The 22,613-nt window shown below is 33.5% G+C and overlaps 1 protein-coding gene across 1 annotated transcript in view; it reads right to left on the minus strand.

The window, feature by feature from the left end:
• LOC123696194 (metabotropic glutamate receptor 3-like) overlaps nt 1–21,367 on the minus strand; it is a 44,071-nt gene extending 22,704 nt beyond the window's left edge. Inside the window, exons 1-5 of the mRNA XM_045642254.1 lie at nt 20,765–21,367; nt 20,338–20,480; nt 13,287–13,373; nt 10,572–10,655; nt 4,167–4,311 (exon numbers count right to left, since the gene is read on the minus strand). Coding sequence (XP_045498210.1) covers nt 4,167–4,311; nt 10,572–10,655; nt 13,287–13,373; nt 20,338–20,480; nt 20,765–21,311 — 1,006 coding nt within the window. The 5' untranslated portion in view covers nt 21,312–21,367. The remainder of the gene's footprint in view (nt 1–4,166; nt 4,312–10,571; nt 10,656–13,286; nt 13,374–20,337; nt 20,481–20,764) is intronic.
• Between the last annotated feature and the right edge of the window lie 1,246 nt (nt 21,368–22,613).

Raw genomic sequence — 22,613 nt, forward strand, 5'->3', positions numbered from 1 at the left:
ATAGCTGGTAGGTTTCGTAGCCAAATGAAAAACCTTTTTTGAAACCGTCACATCTGTCTTTTGATACTTCCGTCCACCTGTGCGTTTTAGCCGAGTCTCATAACTCCGAGAATTTTGCGAATAAATAAATAAAAAGGGAAGGAATTTCTTCAAGTTTAATTGTTTAAAATGATACATATTGTCACTTATAAAATGTAGTGCACATGATTCATGTGGGTAAAAAGGCATTAGGTGGTTAAAATTCTTTATCCAATATCTAAATCGTTCGAAGATTTTCATGTGTTCTAAACAGGATATTGCTTGGCTATAACACAATTAAAAGTAGTGATTTTGGTATCAGTTAAAATATTTTCATAAGGTTCATTCACCTCTCCTAAAAACACCGCTTACACAGCACTCGATTATAATTAAAACTGTAATTCATCAAAAGTTTTCCCGCGAAGCGCTCGCGACAAGTTCTGAATAAATGATGCTACAAGGTGTAATTTTCGTCGTGCTAAAATAAGCCCTTTCTATATTAGCATAAACTTTTGATACATCAAATTAATGAAATTTTATAAATAACTTGCGTAGAATATAATATTTTGTGGTATAGATTGAGATAAGTGAATTACGTTATTTTTATGCTTATAAAACATTTTCAACTGGATTAAAAAAAGGAGGTTCTTAATTGGATTTTTTATTCTTAATTGGATTGTTTTGGGTTTGTTACCTCAGAACTTTCGACTGGGTGAACCGATTTTTATGAATATTTTTGTATTTTATCTATAGCGCCTTCCGATTTCTCCAGTTCTAATCACATATTTGAAGACGATTTACATTTTTGTTAAAATGTAATTCTATTATATTCAAAAAGGCATATTGCGTACGACGTAAGATAAGTATGATACATTGAAGCACTCAGTAATCCAACAACTCAGCATGTAAAAACAAAACAAATCAATCAAAAACGTGATTTGGAACGTAGAAAGAAAGAGGGGAAGATTTCAGCTCCCTTGTACGAATGTGATTCACTTGAAAGCCGTCTCGGTAATTCGGTCACCACACCCTTTCATTTGCACAACGTAATACAATGCCACCATGTTTTGTATGACCACGCGCGTGAAACCACAGCAAACCTAGTATTGAACATAAACCAATTTCCTTCTACTTGTTAATACCGATCCTTAAAAAGCTCCATTGCGTTCAAGGTCCAAAGGACCCCTGTCGAGAGCCAACCAAGCTTGGTGATAAGGGGAATCGATCCTAACGCGTCCACAGAGCGTGGTAAACGGCAATCATTAGTTATTGAGGAGAGAGATTCAATTTGTGGAGCCACCATACCGAAAAATTGTCCTCGCCACAGCTGGTTATCGACAGCCTTGTGACAATTTATCGCTAAGGGGTTAACCCTTTTGCTTAGTTCTCGAAGGTCAATATGATTTTCAGATGAATTTGCTTTGAATGGTTCTTGGTATTCTTGGTTGCTTGGTATTTATATGAATGGTTAAACTATTTTGGCAGTATTATTTTGAAGTAATTAATAAAAGTTCGAAAGACTTGTTTTAGCCACACATATTTTTGCGATGTAAGATGTGTTATTATAAATCTGTATCCAATTTTATAGCTCGGTAAATTTTAAGGTAGCATTATGGGTAGAATAATGAATATCATTGTATACAATACAATTTCTCTTCTGTTTATTACGTACGTAATAAGTTAGGACCTAATTCTCACTAAACGAAAAAGCTACATAATTTGTAACAAAATTTGTTTCAATTTACAAAGGCTTGGAAAAGGCTTCGGCCATAATAATATTTTTTATATCAGAATGGTCCGGTCAATTTACTATAAAATTTGCGAAGGGTTCGGCTACACGGCCCAGTCGCCAGCTGTTACCTTACCTACAAGGGTTAGCGTATAACTGAACTTATATTCGTATTCGAATTTTTGATGCATACATTTTTTACGCCTCATGACTTTTTTGTATTTACAATTTTTATTTGCTTCAAAAATCTTTAGTCACCAAGGAATACGTTGCTTGGATTTAGTTGTGTGCAGAGGCGGCTCGCCCTAAGGAGCGCTGGTGCAGTGAACTCCCATAAATAATTATAATAAAATCATACTCCTTAATTTCATTATTAATATTAATTATTACTAAGTATTTAAAATCAATCGTAATCGTAAAAAAACTACTGGCAATACCAATGAATATATCCATCATTCCATCATTCCATACACCTGTAGGTATAATACTGTATTATAAAACGCGCGTAGCGGAGCGCTCACGATTGCGCTCCAATGAAAAAATATTCAGTACATTTTCTAATACGAAATCCAATAGGAGTGAAAGAGATAGTTTTGTCAGAGTCCTGCGCGTGAAACAGAAGATTTTCTATGAAAAAATAGCAAAATTCGGAGCGCCGCTCCCGCAAACGTTGCCGGTTCGTTTTTACCGCGCGCCTGCCGGGCGCCCGTACACAAGACAGCGATTGCGCGACGTTGCCACTCAAATATAAACAAACACTCTATCTAGTCAACTTGCACGCGCGCGAATGTACCTATAATCGGGAATTTTCGAATTAAAATCATAAGATACGTGTTGACTGTTGAAATAGCCTGTAGTTATCAGTATTACTTGTGAGTGTTAAAATGGACAATTATAATGTGGCGTTCATTAAAAAGTGTGTTAAAACGTTACAAATTCGGCTTGAATTGAAAGCTAAGGGACCGCCACGGCCTGAACTTGACCTTACGCAAAAATGTACGACAAAAACGAAAACATATACGCGTGTGTTTAAATCCGAACAATAGGTATGTGAAAACACCGTGGTTGTGTGGTTGTGATGAACATGAAAGCAACAAAATATTTTGTTTTCCGTGTCTTTTATTTGAAGCGGGCGCGGCCGGCGGAGGTGAGAGTGCTTGGACTGAAACGGGCGTTGACGACTAAGCTCATCTTTCAATCAAGATGAAAAAACATTCACAATCTCGGAAGGTACCATTTGTTGAATGAACTGCAATTGGCGTCTATCGAACGACAAGACATTCGTAAAGCATTAGATTCCGCGTACCGAAAGTCAATACGCGAGTTCAATGACCGTGTCGATGAAAACAGACATAATTTACGAAGGTTAATAGATTGTGTCAAGTTATAGATATTTTTGCACACCAAAAAGAAAGACGTATGCATTTCCTTTATAAGTAATTTTTTAATTAAATTGTACTGCTTTACATCATGTATTTTCAGTGTTTTATTTCAAGTGAACACCCATAAAATTTTGTCACGAGCCGCCTCTGGTTGTGTGTATAAATTATTTTGTTTAAAGGGCAATAGAATATTGTCTAAATGAAGAAAAACAACAGACATAAAGACATGACGATGGCGGTGAGCAGAAAATAGAAATCATGAAGCTGAGCGAATCATATGTAACAAAAATAATATTTAAGTCGTACAATACGATTGTTTTAAGTATATTCAATGTGTTAAAATAAACGTACAAGAAAAACATTTTTATAAATAGGTACATAACTATACGTTTTTGTATCGCTCAGGTGTGCGACGACCTTAAGGGCCAAGTCAGTGTTTTTTCTCTGTATATTTGACGACAGACCCAAACAGTTTCTGCAATAAATTACGCAAAGAAACGTAACATTTTATGTTTTCCTGTTGTTTCAGAATTGTGTCCGTCTTAATTAAACGTATTTATTGCATGGGTCAGTTAAACAGCTTTAACAAATTATTTGACCACTAAAGATAAGTTACTACGGTTAGACCACAGGTTCGACGGACTCATTAAATGCAATTTTACTTTAAAAAACATTAGGATTATAAAAGCTCTTAGTAAATTAATATTTTGTTTTTTTTTTTACATATATTTAATAAATGCAAAGCTTTTACGTGTGTAGAAATGATTAATTTTATCGATATAATTTTTATGGCCTTCCTAACAAATCAAAATCTAGAAATTAAAGATTTTTAACGGATTTTAAACAGTCTCCCCGTGAACACGCTCGCAGCAAAGTGTGCGAAACGTTGGGATTATAACATAATGAACAAATCTTGTTTAAAATCCGTTAAAAATCTTTAATTTCTAAATTTATAATATTCGCGTAAAATCAAATACTAATTCAAAATCTGCCAAACTACTATTACATGACTATTACTAATCACGCTATTCACTTACCTCTTGCTCTCGGTTTAGTCAACAGCTTCTGCACGATCTCATCATAGGATCCTTCATCAGCTACACCAGAATCTTTCACCAATTTCTCCTTGACAGCTATGCATATACCATTCCGAGCCAGGAGCGCTTCTAGTTCTTCAAATGCCTGTAAGATATCAAATTTTTAATTGATTGATTATTGATGATATTGATAATTAATATTATGTGATTTTTACTAGATGACTAGGTACAATGTTTCTGATAGCCTATTTGACACAATTTGATGAAACTTTTTTAATTTCAACGATATGTGATCACGTATGACATCAGACCTAGACCCAGTAATTTAAATGTATATGATAGTTGAATATTTTATAGCCTAAAAATCGTTAAACAACACTCTAAATATATATTTGAAGGTGACAAGTTCCAATATTAATTAAAATCAGATACATGCAAATGAAACTGTTTGAAACATATTTTAAAGAACAACCTTTATTTCAACCTAAAAGGATGCATTTCTCATGCTCTCTCATATGAGTGTATCTGACAAGAGCAAATTGTACAGGAACATTGTTATGTTAAATATCTTGAAACTAATTTAATGTACAATGCAATAATTATTATTTAAAAATAATAATTTAACTGGAAATAATAATGATACAGTTATTTAGATATTAAATGATACGATTATGAACGAGGATCACTATCATTTTGACAGTGTTAATAAATTTTAGACATTTGAGCAAAAGTTTTAGTTTGTACAAGTTAAAGAAAATAAAATATTAAAGCATTGAGTCATTAATAAAAGAAACAGTTCGAGAAACTAAAAAAAATAACACTATCAATAAAATTAGTGGTCCAGGTGGTTCAGTACAATAATTCACGATTAAATATCTACTATCTATTATCTCCAGAACATTTACGATGCAAGTAAAGGATTTTCTAAGAATCTGCAATAAGAATAGAAGCAATAAATTTTTATGCTCCACTCGATTCACGAGAAACCCTAATAATTCCTCCTGATTTCCTGATAAATGCACTTTTAAAGTCCACAACTCTCCCATTAGTTCAATACTTGTACAGCTTCCGAAGTATGGCAGAAAGGCAGAAATTGGGCTCCGAACTATTCCATTCTGATAATAATGGTTGCAATAACTTCTTGCGAAACTTTGCACGACAAATTTTTACCTTTCCCAGCTAAATGTGTCCAGAAACTTCTATTTTACGTCGCTACAAGTTCGATTTGTTCTTATAACTAATGTTCGAGTTATGAAGTGAGTACATTCGTACGTAATTTTACTTTGGCAGCCGGATATTGAAATCTCTCTCTCATTTTAAGGAATGAAGCTCTGTTTCTTTGTAAGCACGTTTGTATTTTCTACGATTTGATTTAAGTCACGTAAAGGATCTGCAAGTGACTGCGATCTGAATTTCCAACGTCGCGTTACAAGAATTATCATAAAGATTTGTATATTTAAAGCTTTAAAACAGATTTTTCTTGATTTAGCACTTCATTAAATTGTAAAAAATGTATAAAAAATTATTTCCGTAACTTTACATTTTATAATTTTTCGATGCATTGCACCAAAAAGATGCCTCAAAAACATTTGGCCATAACATAATCCTATATCTCCATAATATGAAATACTCCTTCAAGTACTTCCAGAGATAATCTTTCGGCTTTTCCGTAATACGAATTTAGCTTGCAATAGATTCATCCTGACGTGGTGGCACTTTTTTTTACGTGAATTTCGCAACAAATTACGTGCAAATCCCATAATCCTCCATCTAAAGAGCAGCAAAGAGCTCACAGATAGCATAAATTATGAATTACAAATGTAAATGACTTAATTCTCGCGTAATTTAATAGAGAAATGTTTAAGTGCCTCACTCGGTTTGTCCTTCGAATAATAATATGGATCTGCTAACAATGAAATGAAGCTCTGTGCTAATAATATTTTATCCCTCGATGACAAGGAATTTGGTTAATGAACTTGAATGCATAAATAGACGCTGATTTAAACTTGACCATTGAGTAATCTAAAAGCTGACGTTATTTTATATCCGACTAGCTACTTCGCGCGGTTTCACCCCAGTGGCTCCACTCCTGTTGGCCATAGCATGATAAAATATAGCCTATAACCTTCCTCTATAAATGAGCTATCTAACACCGAAATAATTTTTCAAATCGGACCAGTAGTTCCCAAGATTAGCGCGTTCAAACAAACAAACAAACTCTTCAGCTTTATAATATTAAGTAAAGATATGAGCCAAAAATTATGACTGGCTGTATGAATACGCAAAGAGATAAGAAGATAAGTAAGTTAAGAGAAGTTTCATAAGTTTGTTTTTGCTTAAGAGAACTATCAAAGTCCTACCAGGGCCTTGTTGGGTATGGCATGGGTGGCAAAAACAACATCGTCCTTTCACCTACTGTTGTTTTATTTAAATCGGCTGTTTAATACGACCACAATCCTTAAACTACATAAAGGGGCCTTTACAGTTCGTCTCCTGGAATAATATATGATGCTATTTGTAAAGTGGTATGTATTTCATGAGCATCTTGAATTTTCAAGGCTAAAAGGATCAAGGATAACCTTCCGGACCTTCCGGAAATGTTAGAGGTTTGGACATTGTATTGAAGAAACTTCGAATGTGCCATTTGGGTTGAGATATATATTTAAGTGTATCTTTTGATTCAAGGGTCGCGCTCCATTCAGGCTTTGCCAAAGCTGGGTAACTAATCTTGGATAACAGCTCAGTTGTAAATTTACCATAATACGGTTTCTATTGCTGTGTAGTTAAATAGAAACAAAAGGTTCAATTCTACCTTTTGTTTTATGAGTACTTGATTCAATTGTTAGAATATTTGCGTATAAAGATTAATTATTTATTGGCTGTAAAGGTATAGACCCTAGATATTCAGAATTAGTGTTGCGAAATTATAGTGCATACATTGGTAATTACTTTTTAGTCTCAGAGGCACTCAATCATCTCATCTAAGTTAATCCCCTAGTTCATTAATGCTGCAGATCTCTAGGGAGTAGATCACAATGACTTAGGCGTAGTTGTATACGAGTAGATAGCCGAAGAGGTAAATTAGACATAAACTATTAATTTAATAGAATAATTTAAACTTTGAAACGAGTAAAAATTGAAGAAAAGTAAAAAAGAGAAAAGCTATAATTTCTTGGTTAGGTTGGTGTCGAATTGAATATTGTCGAAGGTGTATGTAAATATGAAAACTCCGCCGGGCCATTTGTTCTATAAAAAATATTTATGTCTGGCCTGAAAGGAAATTGCAGTACTGATACGGACTACGAGCGAGCAATCTTCTGAGATTAAAGATCTGACATCTTACAAAGCAGTTCAACCAGGAAATGTTGTCTCCATAACATAATCTCATAGAAAATATTATAATTTCCTTTCTTGCATTTCAAAAGAAATAATTAGTTTCGTAATAATATTTAGAGATTTTTAATCCACTAAAAGTGGAAGTAAAAGTCAACCGTACCGGTGTGGCAGTAAGAGATATGTTAAACAAAAAAGCGAGCCAACTTCTTCCCACTAATATGTTGCAGATAACTTTCAAGCTATTTTTTAGTATTGGAAACAAACAAATTTAATTCAGTTGGATTAAATACAGGTTCTTCTTATACTTTTCCCTTAGAATTTACAGCCTGCAGGCTGCAGTGTTTTGCGTTTTTGTGAAGTGCAGAAATCGGTCGTTTGCTGCATTTTATCAAATCAAAGGAATATAGCAGCCCTTATAATTTTAAGTCTTGTGTATCTTATTAGCTATGTGCATCGTATTATAACCTATTCTAAGTCAAATCGAAATTCAAATTTTACTGACCAACTGAGACACCGGACATCTAAATCTAACCACAATAAACAAACACATCAGTTCGAACACAGGAAACCGTGCAATTAACCGAGGCAACAAACAATCTCGTCAGACCTCACAAAGCTATACAATACTATCGTCTATCAACATTCAGTATGCAGTTTGGTTACTGCAAAGCAGGTCTCGAGCTATGCCGATCTATCAATAACAAGCCTATGTTATCACCACATAGTATAAAACAAAGTCTCTTTCTCTGTTCCTATGTTTGTATGTTTACATATTAAAAACTACGCAACAGATTTTGATGCGGTTTTTTTAATAGATAGAGTGAGTCAAGAGGAAGGTTTTAGTATATAATTTACTAGCTGAGCCCCGCGGTTTCACCCGCGTGGCTCAGCTCCTGTTGGTCTTAGCGTGATGATATATAGCCTATAGCCTTCCTCGATAAATGAACTTTCTAATACCGAAAGAATTTTTCAAATCGGACCAGTAGTTCCCGAGATTAGCGCGTTCAAACAAACAAACAAACAAACAAACATACAAACAAACAAACAAACTCTTCAGCTTTATAATATTAGTATAGATTAGGTTTTAGACAAAGCGGGCGAAGCCGTGGGTGGAAAGCTAGTCAATAATAATAATGAATCCGTTCAGACCAAGGTTCAGACGTTCTTTAGTCAAAGACTATCTTTGCTTATAGGTAGTTAGTAAAAGCGCATGTGGTCATTTGTTACAGGAATTTTACATTCATAATATATTAGACGTTCTATCGCATACAGCTTTTAACTCGCAGCTTCGCCCAACTTGACTACAACTTAACAAATTATATACTAAATCCTGCCTCGAGAACCACGCTATTTGGTGAAAACATAATGAAATTTTGTGCAGTGGTTTTTAAGTTTATCGCGAACTTACTGACATATATGGACTTAGCCCATTACATTTAATACATAGAATTATTTACATGTAAGTATTTTTTATGATTTTTTTTATCCTCTCTTAAAATGATTAGATATATGTATAATATTTATGTTTATATATAAGTTCATTTATATCAATCCTTACCGTTTATTCAAGCGTTTCTTTGTTTTCAATAACAAGAGGGAAAGCATTGAAACTCAAGTTTTTAAAGCCTCGTTTTGTGCCTCATTATTTGTACAAAGACAAACCCCTTCGCTTACACTTTGCGTTAATAGTGAGATGATTTCCTAGATGTTATTTCTAGGAAAACTTAAAGATGTCTGAATACTAAAGATGAAAATGATATATTATGTGTGTACTACGTTTGTGTACTGCAGTACTAATGGTAATTAAATATTATCTTCTTCGGAAATCTTCATGTAAAGACAAATTTTAATGACAGGGCAAAATATAATAATAATATTAAAAGTATTAAAAAGCGCCTTCTAACTGCCAGTACTAGACTAAATTGAAATAAAACTACACAATATGCTGGTGCTTCCCGCACCAAAAAATAAAAAAGAATGATCAATATCGACTCGCCAACCGAAAGTTCGAAGGTAACAAACCAACAAAAAAAACCCGTCAAATTGAGGACCTACTCCTTTTTTGAAGTCGGTTTGAAATCATTACTAATCCTACTAATATTAAAAATGCGAAAGTTTGTGAGGATGGATGTGTGTGTGTATGTTTGTAACTTTTTCACGCAAATACTACTGTACCGATTACAATGAAATTTAGCACACATATAGAGGGTAACTTGGATTAACACATAGGATAGAGTTCATCCCGGAAATCCCACGGGAACGGGAACCATGCGTGCTCTTCTTTGAAAACGCGGGCGAAACAGCGGGCAGAAAGTTAGTTTTACAAATCTACGGAATGCTACTATTTTAGTATTATTAAAATTACTGAAGAGGTCAAATGAAATCGTTTGTTGAACAAAAAATGTTTTACAAATATATTGATGTTTATGTCGGCGTATTTCGACATTTTAATAAATATTATTTACAATTATTATATAAATACATGAATAATTATTTGCAATCTGGATAATTGCTATTACATGTTTTACTGATAAAATAAACTATTGGTTGAAATATTATAAATTTATAACGTAAACATCGTGTTATTTCGATAAATTCACGATTATTTGGAGCTTTTATCAAAATCGCTTCCTAATACGTTTAGTCTGGGATGATGAGTTATTATCACTTCTTTCATATTATAAGGATTCTTATTATATTCCTTGTATCATCTTAAATTGGTAGTAATAATATGTGTAAAGTAAATTATTAAGTAAATTATAAATATGATGTAAAATATGAGGAAGGTTTGCCGTTTGTGTATATAATTTATTAGGTTTTAGACAAAGCGGGCGAAGCCGCAGGCGGTAAGCTAGTTGAATAATAATTAAAATAATTATTATCTACAAACAGCTGACAATAGTAATCATAAACATTATATTCAAAACGCAAGAATCCCTGCAATTTATCAAGTTTTAATAGTTATTCATTTATCAACCACCTATAACATGACTGCAATCATTACATTAAAAAATGGAACATTTTTAAACACAAACTACAAATTAAAAACATTTCTCAGTTAAAACTCACCTTAATTCCATAACTAGATTCCTCGTAAATTATAGATACGTAACTCCATCCTAGTTTTTTCACAATTTCCACCATCGCCCGAACCTGCGAGAGACATAATTTAATTAAACTAACCGAACATTCTAGAAAGTTTTTTTTCTTCTTATTTTTTTTAATGTTGCATTATTTTGTGCCAGTGCTTGAGGTGAAAAATTCTTGACGTTCCGTGAAGGTTTTATATGTTGGCTGAATAGAATAAAAAAAAGATTTGTGTTTGACATAATTATTGAACACCTATTTAATGATTCTTGTATTTTATTGATAATTATAATAAGGACACACAAAAAAAATATTTATAAATTATTTGTGAATTATTTCCTGTTTATTCCAGGAAAATAAGTAAAAATATTATCAGTGACAATAGCAAAGGTGACAATTTTTATTTTTTTTATCCGTGAGGTTCACTAAAATTTATTCAACAAAGTTTTTGAAAACCTTTGTTCAGAACAGCGTCTAATTTCATTTTAGCTTTGCGACTGTCCTGTCATTTCAATTTGAACTTTGCATTCTACAATTGTTTTGTACAAAAAATCTTTTAATTCGACATTTGCGATACAGAACTTTGATTAAAAATTTAAATAACACAACCAAAGTGATTTCTTTGTTAATACTTTATGGTATACAACAAATAAAATAATATTAGTAGATAAGTAATTAAGTAAGAACCATCTGTTCTAATAGAATACTATGATTACGAAGTTAACTTGAAACCATAAGTCATTTTGAATTGTTTTAATGAAATTTCTAAATAAAGAGCATGTTTGCCGAGCACACGTGACAGAAGTGAAACTTCTTTGGCAAGATTAAAAATCGTCACCTTACTCCATGACGTGACGGTATTGCCATGAAATCGATTGTACACTGATTATACTTACACTGTTTTATGAAATAAATAAACGATTTTTATTTTTTATTTATTTATTTATAAATTTTACTCTCAGCGCGCTTAAAGACATTTCAATAAACATTCATCAAATAAACAAAATGTCCCCCAATCTAAATTCTAACTCATAATACTTCAAAATACATACAGACATCAACATTCCCATTGAATATAAATAACAAACAGTACTAGATTATTAACAACCGAGTGACAATGTACAATAATGTAAAACAGATTGTGATTGTTCAAACAGAATTAATAAGTTGTTACGCTGACGATTCAAGTTAGTGGAGTTGGCGAAATGTGCTTAAATTCATTACTGAGATTAGTTGAACTGGAATTAATTCGTACTGAAGTTTTAATCCTTTTTCTGTCGATTTTTAAGGGAGCGTAGGACCTTTAGAATTGGGTAGAAATGCTTATGTTTATTTAACTTACCTGGGTTTAATTTTGTACATTTAAAAGTATTAATTGCGTTTTGTAGAAAACGAGAAGTTAAGGGACAAAAATTACTGACGGAATTAAGAACTCTTTTTTTGACGTCGGTTAAAAACATGAGAAATACAATCTGAAATAATAATGACTACAATTGTAAAATTTAACGTTTAATGCAAAATGGATCTGTATGACGTTTGGTATGGAAATCAACATTATAAGCTAGAATAGTAACCTACTTTGATTTTGTGAGGCCACCTCGCGAGCAAAGCAGGGGCCTAAGTTAGTATAAATTGAATTGATATAAAAAGAGCAACTATAGAGTTTCCTGTTGAAACTGTTTTCCGAACCGGTTGTAAATATTATTCTATATATTAGACACGATGATCAAAAAGCGCTTCCAAAATATCAGAATAGATAATGTCAGTCTTAAAAATTCCAATTTATACAAAATTAATAAAATTCATACAGTTATTTCTACACGCCATAATTATGAGTGGCGTGATCAATCACATCACAGTCCCAGGAGGCTGCGAGATCGATGATCATAAAGTTATACGTGCCTGACGTAATGAGGATCCGTTCGAACAGAGACGGAGTTAGAGCAACAGAGGCCCGAAAAGGAAACATTATGATAAACTAGCTGTTAAACGCAGCGCTTCAAAAGTAAAATGTAGCCTTTATCACTCTTTAGCTTCCTAACTATCTCCAGATAGAAAAATCATACCGCAAAATTACACTTAAGAAATTTAATTCATCTTTGTCTGTACATAACTGTTAAATTTCTATTTATAATATATTGTATTCATCGTAGAATTCTTTAAGTGCACACCCGAGTTACATTTTTCATTCCGATATAAATGCCTTTTACTAATGTATAGGTAGTATTTAGTCATTTAGTACTATTTTACTTAATTTATTTTACAGCAGCTTGGGCATTATTTTCAAAACTTGTTTAATATTTGATGAAGGAGCATTTAGAGGCCCTGGACCGGTAGCTTCCGCTTTCGGGTTCCGCTAGCTTTTTAAGTATTATGTATTTATTTTCTTGATCGAGTTAATTCCTGATGGAATTAATCTTTGATAAAAGGCTAATAGGAAAATGTATGTGTATCGAAATCATAGTTTAGAATTAGAGTAGGGATTGGATTTGGATCTGTTGTTCAATGATATGCTACAAGTGGAAAATTATTGTAAGTTATACCTAAGTTATATTAAAAAAAAATATGGTATTTGTTTCATTACGAAACTGACAAGTTAAAAAAAGTACTCATAGTCGTTGGCAAAGTTTTTACCTTGGTGTAATTTTGAAAACAAAATGTTAGAAGTAATTAACATAAAATAAAATATTAAGGTACCTGATGAAGATCAGAAGGTATTGTACGCGTGAAGTATTCAAATCTGGCTTTGTTCGACAATTCAGGAGACGTTGAAAAGAAGGAGACCTGTGAACAAAAACATTTTAAATAAATAATTCTGTTTATTAATTTCGTATTTTGATTAACAACCTCTTTAATATAAGTACCTATTATAAAAATGAATCTATACTTTTTAACATGCTTTTATTAGATTCATCCATACTATTAATATTATAAATGAGAAAGTAACTCTCTCTGTCTGTCTGTAACTCAATCACACCTAAACTACTGAACCAATTTTCATTAAATTTGATACCCGCGAAAGGACATAGGCTACTTTTTATCCCGGGAAAATGACGCAATCCCGGATATCCCTCGGGAACGGGAACTATGCCGGTTTTTCTTTGACTGCGTGGGCGAAGCCGCGGACGGAAACCTAGTTATAATTTAATTCAAAGTTTGTACACTTATTAAGGATCAGTGCCAATACATTAATTTCATGAGTGTAGGCGAGTGTTCAATTTTTCAACTACTTCTCTTAATTATTTCTTATTTCTGCATCAGGCGGGAACTAATTCACTTATTTTTATTTATTTGTGTTTTTTATTCTCAGGAGAAGGTTCTAATGAAAGATAACATTAGTAAAGTTGCACGAAAAGTTACAAATGAAAGGAAAATTAACGACCATGCTAACTTTATAACAGGAAAATGTCTGATGGGTCAGCTAGTAAAATGGTGGTCAGCCACTCAACCACACACACGCATACAAACTATTTTTACTATAGATACAAGGAAGTAAAGGCATGATGTTAATTAGTTCAAGTAATTTTATAGACTAGCTAGATGTTATTCTGCCCCATTGTCTCTTTTTCGCTTTTTTTTATTTCCAAAAGAACTTAATACATTATTTTTAAGCTATTGCATAGCTTCTATCGCGGGCCTTGAGCGCGGGGACCGAATCGAGGAATTCCGTAACGAAAAAACCTCACGCTCCCCACTCCGACGGGCGGAGGTGTGGATTGAAGGCATAGCATGCAATAGCTTTACCGCGGCAGTCCCGGAGTGCCACACGTCGTTTTATATTAGACATCGCATTACATACATAAATCAAATTAAACTCCAACAATTAGGAATTAACCACTAGAATTAACCTTCAAGCCCAGTAATTTAAGTCATTACTTCAAATCTCAAAGGCGTTCGAGTCGAAAGTATGCTCAAAAAACTTGAGTTCCACGATCGATAGCACATTATCGAAATTGCTTAGCAATTACAGTCAAAGTAAAGTAGAAACATAACCTCAAACGCACTCTTCTAAAGTTGCCTCTTTCCCTCTTGTACCTTTTATTTTATTTCATCAACTTTCTGGGGTCGGAGGTTGATTCAATTTGTGGTTCGACTTTACTAGTTGATTTTACGTTTTTACGGTCAATAAAGTTTTCGTTCGTTTTTGTGAGAGTCACATGGTTTATTTGTTTTGAAGTTTGAAAATTGTAACAGAAAATATTAAGTTATCTATATCTATACTGATGCTATTAAGCTGAAAAGTTTGTTTGTTTGAACGCTAATTTCAGGAACCACGAGTCTGATTTTTACAATTATTTCACTTTTAAATAGTCCATTATCATTAATCATCGAGGAAAGCAATAGGTAATAAATCGTCACGCTAAGGCCAATGTGAGCGGAGCAATAATTAGGGTAAAGCCGCAACGCACAGCTAGAGAATTATATTATTCATATATTTATTTATTTATTTAAATTCTTTATTGTACTGCCAACAAAAATTACAAAAAGAAAAGAAAACTTATACTAAAAGAGGACACAGCACAGATGGCGGCCTTATCACTTATAAGTGATTTCTTCCAGGCAACCAACTAAAGATGTGATAACAAAATAGAAAAAGGAGGTGGGTAAAAAGTATACGCAAGAAATTATGTAATATAATAACAATAAAACAAAATACTAATAAATATACTATAAATAATACATAGATATATAATAGATATCATACATATAGTACGTTTTTAGTTTTTAAATAGTTTTTTTAATTGGTACCAAGAACTCCACTTCAGTACACTCATATAAATAGGTTCTTCACATATTCATAGAATAGAAAATAAAGCTCACTTGATTCGTGGAATACCTACGCATGAAAAGCCTATATGTTATTCCAATTCACAATCTATATTATTTATATCGAATATGAGGTTATATTGAACTCTTTGCTTGAAAGAACAACATCTTCATATTTATACAAAGTTTTTGTAATATAAGCGTGGATAAACACATAAGACACATATGAGTGAAAAACTCATATGTAAACTTTTATCATAATATATAGAAATCATATTATAATGATGTTGACATAAAGCAAAACATTTTAATCCAAATATTTGCACAGAAACATGTAATCGTAGTAGGATCGTTTTAATACATTCTCGGATTGTCATTATTTACGTTCGTGCAAAAATACCGAATGAATATTTTAATTAAACGCAAGGGAAGCGAAGTCGTTGCTGTAATTTCGTGGTTTTCATGAATTTTACTCTTTTTACCAAGTGGAAATAATTTATTAGTTCATCCATATTTACCTTGCGTTTCGTTAGTAAATTTAAAACTTTAAATATTAGTAACTACGTAATATATAAAGTGGTATGGCAGCAAAATATTCTTAGTTACTGTTATTGCCTGTGGTTGTTCTATATATTATTTGATACTTAACAGCGTACATTTGCATTACCTAAATGGTATTTTATTATTATTTTTAAGTGGCTACATTACTGTTTTACGGAGAATATTTTTTAAATATCTTCCTTCCCCGTCAGATATTGTTCTGCCCTTTTTTCGTGTTTTCTTTCCATAAAAACCTTCCTTGCGCCTTACAAAAATATAAAAAATTTGGGAAAATGATCGAGCCGCTCTCGAGTTTTACGCTTAGCGATTTGGCGATCCATTTTTATTATATATTCATATTTACCACTGTCCTTTCATAATATGTATAAAAAATGTTGTGTGGTTTTATGAAACCACGGTAAAAGTGAAACTTTTTTTCACACTATAGACATTTAACTAAAAAAAATTTTTCGAATAATATTCCATTAAGGGTATAAAAATCGCTTTATCAATCTTAATTTTATACTTGGAAAATTGGAATGATAATGGGAAATAATAAAATTAGACGTCCTCTAACTAATATTTTTATTCAACTCTGTATCTTATAGAGTACGACTTACATAATACTTAACAATTATTTAGATAATATACACATATCAAAAAACTGAAAACAATATTTTATTATCGTTGAGTCATTTTGATCCGTTTTTCAATTATTTTCAATCATTCTATTATCATTCCATCTTCATTATGAGTTTCACAGTTTATAAATGTAACCAACATTTTATGGTAACTAAAATACGTGAACAGTGATTTACATTCGATTTTTTCAATGTATCTAGTAAAAACCGCATCGATCGTTGAACCATATCTCGTGGTGGGTACATTTTTATCATTTATCATTTCAAGATTAAATACTTCTCTCAAGTATTCAATGAGTGGAGCAGATTCTTCTTTCTTGAAATCTGTATTAAAATCACCAGACAAAATAACAGGCATTCGTGAATATATTTCTCGAGAACGGAAGATTTGAGCTGATGACTTAGCAAATGGAGCTAGATGAAAACCTAGAAAATCCATTACATCATCTATTTTTTGATTTACTTTAATATATATTGACGCAATCACGATTTTTCTGTTTTCATCAAGTTGACAAATAGCTGCACAAAAATCTCCCACAGTAGATTCGGAAGCAGTTGCTTGATTTACACTCATGTTATTCATGTATGCTTGCATTACTGAAGGAACCCTCAATGAATTATCATTGTTTTTTAGTATAGCTACTCCACCATATCGAGAAGTACTATGTTTCTATAAATTCACGAATTTTGCATGATAGAAATTATCATATCATCTCATTATCATCGTATTTGTACGATAATAATTATCGTACGTCACGCGACATGCGCTACACAGACCATGTCATTATCATCGTCTAATTGGTCTACTCGGTAATAGGTTTGGTCTCCTCGAATGTACGGTCTACTTGGTCTACTCGGTAATAGGTTTGGTCTACTCGAATGTGCGGTCTACTTGGTCTACTCGGAAATTGATGTAGACTACTCGGAAATTGGTGTGGTCTACTTGGTCTTCTCTGTGAAGGTGCGGTCTACTTGTTCTACTCGGAATTTGGTGTGGTATACTTGGTCTACTCGGAATTTGGTGTGGTATACTTGGTCTACTCGGTGAAGGTGCGGTCTACTTGGTCTACTCGGAAATTGATGTGGTCTATTGGTGTGGTATACTTGGTCTACTCGGTGAAGGTGCGGTCTACTTGGTCTACTCGGAAATTGATGTGGTCTACTTGGTCTATTCGATAATAGGATTGGTCTACTTGGACTAATCGGTGAAAGTGCGGTCTACTTGGTCTACTCGGTAATAGGTTTGGTCTACTCGAAGGTGCGGTCTACTTGGTCTACTCGGAAATTGATGTAGTCTACTCGGAAATTGGTGTGGTCTACTTGGTCTACTCGGTGAAGGTACGGTCTACTTGGTCTACTCGGTGAAGGTGCGGTCTACTTGGTCTTCTCTGTGAAGGTGCAGTCTACTTGGTCTACTCGGAAATTGATGTGGTCTACTTGGTCTATTCGATAATAGGATTGGTCTACTTGGTCTACTCGGTAATAGGATTAGTCTACTCGAAGGTGTGGTCTACTTGGTCGACTCGGTAATAGGTATGGTCTACTTGGACTAATCGGTGAAGGTGCGGTCTACTTGGTCTACTCGGTAATAGGTTTGGTCTACTCGAAGGTGCGGTCTACTTGGTCTACTCGGTAATAGGTATGGTCTACTCGAAGGTGCGGTCTAATTGGTCTACTCGGTAATAGGTTTGGTTTACTCGAAGGAGCGGTCTACTTCGTCTACTCGGTAATAGGTTTGGTCTACTCGAAGGTGCAGTCTACTTGGTCTACTCGGTAATAGGTATGGTCTACCTACTCGGCCTACTCGGTGAAGGTGAGGTCATGGCGACATATCCAAGGGTGTGGTTTTATGAAACCCCGGTAAAATGAAATTGTTCGAACGGTTCGGAACACTGCTTTGTGTAGCGCATGTCGCGTGCCGAGTAGGTAATACCTACTCGGTTGCCGCGATACACGCGACATGCGCTACACAGACCAAAAAGTTTGAGGCGATGTAATAAAAGTTTCACTTTAAAATTTGACTAGTTAACATTATGTAGCTAATGTAAAATACTCTAGCGTGTTATAAAAAAACCTCTGATATAAGGTCATATATCCAATTACAAACAAAAAAGATTCAAAGAGCACAAAAGTCCAATCTCCAAATTACGCCATTATCTTGTAGAATCACTTCTATTGTATCTTATTTGAGGGTATTATGAAACTGAACAATACAGTGTTTGTGGAAAAAGATCTTCTAAATAATACAGTAACGAATTGTATTTGGTTGAGTGATTTACGAATAAATAGAGACTCAGGTGTAAGTACAGTAATAAGAAGGGGTTGTTTCTTGTAAGGTGTAATTAATTTAAGTAAAATGTTTGTAAACATAATTAAATAAAAATACTAGCTGTGCACCCCGGTTACACCTGTGTTACACCAGAAACCTTCGTGGGTTCAAGAACAACACTTTGCTGCTGATTATCACAAGATTAAATGCATACATAGCCTACGATCATAAAGGTAAAAGTATAATAGAAACACTTATTTAGTACGTTTTAATGTTCTTAATCCCGTACCAACACAACAACACAAAACTGCTCTTTTAAAACGTACTATCCTAGAAATAATGTAAGGAATATTTTCTTACAGAAATTGTATTAGCCATTTTATAGGCAAGCAAAGCATCAAACACATATGCGCTCTAATTGCTTTGTGATATTTATTTCGAACTAGCTGTTCCCCGCGGTTTCACCCGCATTGCTCTTGTTGGTCTTAGCGTGATTATATATAATATCCTATAGCCTTCCTCGATAAATGGGTTATCTAACACAGAAAGAATTTTTCAAGTTGGACCAGTAGTTCCCGAGATTAGCGCGTTCAAACAAACAAACTCTTCAGCTTTATAATATTAGTATAGATTATATTATCTAGAAATCAGGATCTTGGGTAAACATGTACGATCCGATATAGCAATACAATACTTGGATAATAGATAATATTATAAGTTTATTAAGACACGAAAATATTGGAAATAGAGCAAAAAGCTTAAATCAAGTGTCTCATAATAATCATTATAAGAATTTGTTTAACTAATAATTGTTAAGTATTTATCGTATTTCGTCAGTTCAGATTTATTGCTAAACGTCGTTTTTTTAATAATTGGATTACATTCATCAGTACGCTAGTTACACGTTCAATGAAAACCAGGACATACACCACTGTAAATATGTATAGATCTGTTGCCTTGTGTATAGATCATTAATCTATACTTTAAAATTATTATAAAGCTGAAGAGTTTGTTTATTTGAACGCGCTAATATCGGGAACGAAGAACAAACAAACAAGAACGAACGAACGAACGAACGAACTAAATCGAGGTCCGAATTCAATTCTTTCTGTGTTAGATAGCCCATTTATCGAGGATGGGTATCCATACTAATATTATAAATGCGAAAGTAGCTCTGTCTATCTGTCTGTTACTCAATCACGCCTTAACTACTGAACCAATTTGCATGAAATTTGGTATAGAGTTGTTTTGATACCCGAGAAAGGACATAGGATAGGTTTTATCTCGGAAATCCCACGGGAACGAGAAGTAAGCGGGTTTTTCTTTGACTGCGCGGGCGATGCCGCAGGTGGAAAGCTAGTAAGCTAGCACTGCGGGTAAAACCGCGGAGCACAGCTAGTAAGTTTTAAAGTCGCTTAAAAAGTGGTACTTTTTCTATTTCTGTAAGTAGTTGTAAGGTTTCCTGTGTAATAAACTGTATTGAAGTTTTAAATAAATAAATAATATACATGTAAAATGGGTCTAGGTATACCTGTGGTATTTTAAACAGCCGCAGCAGGTTGGCAACCTGAACCGAAGTGACGCTGGACGCCGCCCCCACCACTCCGGATATGACCTTCCTCATGGCCGTCGCGTTGCATGCGTATTCTGCGTCATCTATGTTGCTTATTGACCCTGGGGATAAGAATTTAATAAGTATTGTGTACACTGTACAAGTACAAACAATATGCTAAGTTACATTCAGTTGTAATAATACGTTACTTGAGAATTTATTACGTAAATAGTGTTTGCACAAAATTTTTTCACGAAATAATACAGTTATCTCAAACGTGAATGACGTGTTAATAAAAATTCAAAGTGCCACTTTCCAACCGGCTTCAAAAAATTGCGAAAAATGTTCTTTATATATTGATTTAGAAAATTTGTATTTGTCTCATTAACAATCAATACTAACAAACCTTTAATAAAATCCACAGCCATTTCAAGTCCATACGTATCCCGGTCACAATCATCCAAAACATGCGCGCCAATCGTCACACCGGGGATCAGTTTTAACTTGTGGTTTATTATATCAAGCGTATACAACATCGTCTCCAACGCCTGCACTCCTCCCTGAGGCATCACTGGACCACATGTCATGTTCTCCGACCTTTCGTGGACCATCATTAAACCACCAAGCACCAGATCACCTTCTATCACCGCTTCTCTTTTTATTGGCCAATGCTGGTGTTTCTTATTCAGTTCACCCACATGGTCATTGGGCATCCATTCGTTTTTGCTATCATTATCTAGTGCAACTATCTCGTAATCTACGAGGCTCCTATCTAAATAGATGTCTTTGAAGTTAGGTAAAGGGTCGTAATATGGCGTGTACTTGTAGGGGTCTAAATCTATTTTGTGCCGGTGTCTGTGGTGGTGTTTTGGCTCGTCTATGCTGTGTCTCATTTCAGAGTGCTGGAGTATGAAGAGCAGCGACGTTGCCAACCAGGCTGGAGAGGGATGCATGATAGTGGCGTCTCCCTCACACCATCGTTGAATTTTGTTATGTTGATTGTAAGTTAGTCATTATGTCTGAAACAAAAAGAAAAAATTAAATACGATCAATCAAAACGAATTATTATTATTGTTCCTGTGATTTCCTTTTTTAGTGATAGGAATGTTACACATTATCCGTAATATTATTTCCAGTTATGTAAAAATATGTATTTAATTTCTAAGGTTCAATCTCATCGAAGTTAATCCTACCAACGAATCAATATGGATAATCACAGAGATTATTTCCATAAAATCCATTAATGAGAATGAATCATTGAAAGTATCTGGCCATGATATATCAACAGGGATTTCGGGGTTAACGTGATACGTAGATGCATGAGAAATAAAAATAATTGGCTAAACCTGTCAGAAGATTATTGGCAATTTATAGTGTAACTCCGCCCAATTTATTACACAATAGATTAAATTTTATGGTGTCATCTACACTTTTTTAAAAAGCTTTTAGAAGATTCGTTTTTAGTGGTCTAAATGTAATTAAATTCGGCGTCCTTTTATTGCAGATTTTAAAGATCTTTATTAAATTATTACATTTTCTCTTATCATAAGTACCTAGATTTATTCGTTCGATTTAAATTCTACTTAGAAATATTGGCCTTAAATAAAATAAAATATACAAAAATGTGCGTCAACTTTCAAAATAAAGTGTAGGTACCGGAAAATAGATGTAGGATTTAGGAAGGGAGATATTTTTCATTTGTATGTACATTACTTATTTGTAAACATAAATCAAGAACAACGGAATTTTAACTTGAAAACTTTCGGAATCAAAAATATTTGTCAATCATGAAGATTTCTAGTTGGATTTCATTTTTAAATAAACTTTAGACCCCTGTAAATAAAACTATCACAGACAATTCTAGAATGATGAAATAACAAAACAAACCGCTAACGATGTGCCAAAAACAATGGTCACCATAAATAGTAACATCAATCAACGTCCCAAAAACTAATACAATTTACCGACTCTAATAGTTACTTGCGAAATGTCCAACAATAAGAAACTGGATCTTATAATGGTACAGTTTTGTAGACATGTGTTAAATTGGATCTAGAAAAGTTGTGGCTTCAGTTATTTGAGTAAAAAATGTATGTAATTAGACTTATAAAGTCAACGTATAAACCCACTAGTATTACAATGCGAAAGCTTGTGAGGATGGATGTATACTAGTTACTCTTTCTCTTTCACGGAAAACCGGTAGGTCTTTTACGAAACTTCACAGTAATAATATAGGTCATACATTAAAATAACAC

This window comes from Colias croceus, chromosome 12, assembly GCF_905220415.1.
Source record: "Colias croceus chromosome 12, ilColCroc2.1".
Lineage (NCBI taxonomy): Eukaryota > Metazoa > Arthropoda > Insecta > Lepidoptera > Pieridae > Colias > Colias croceus.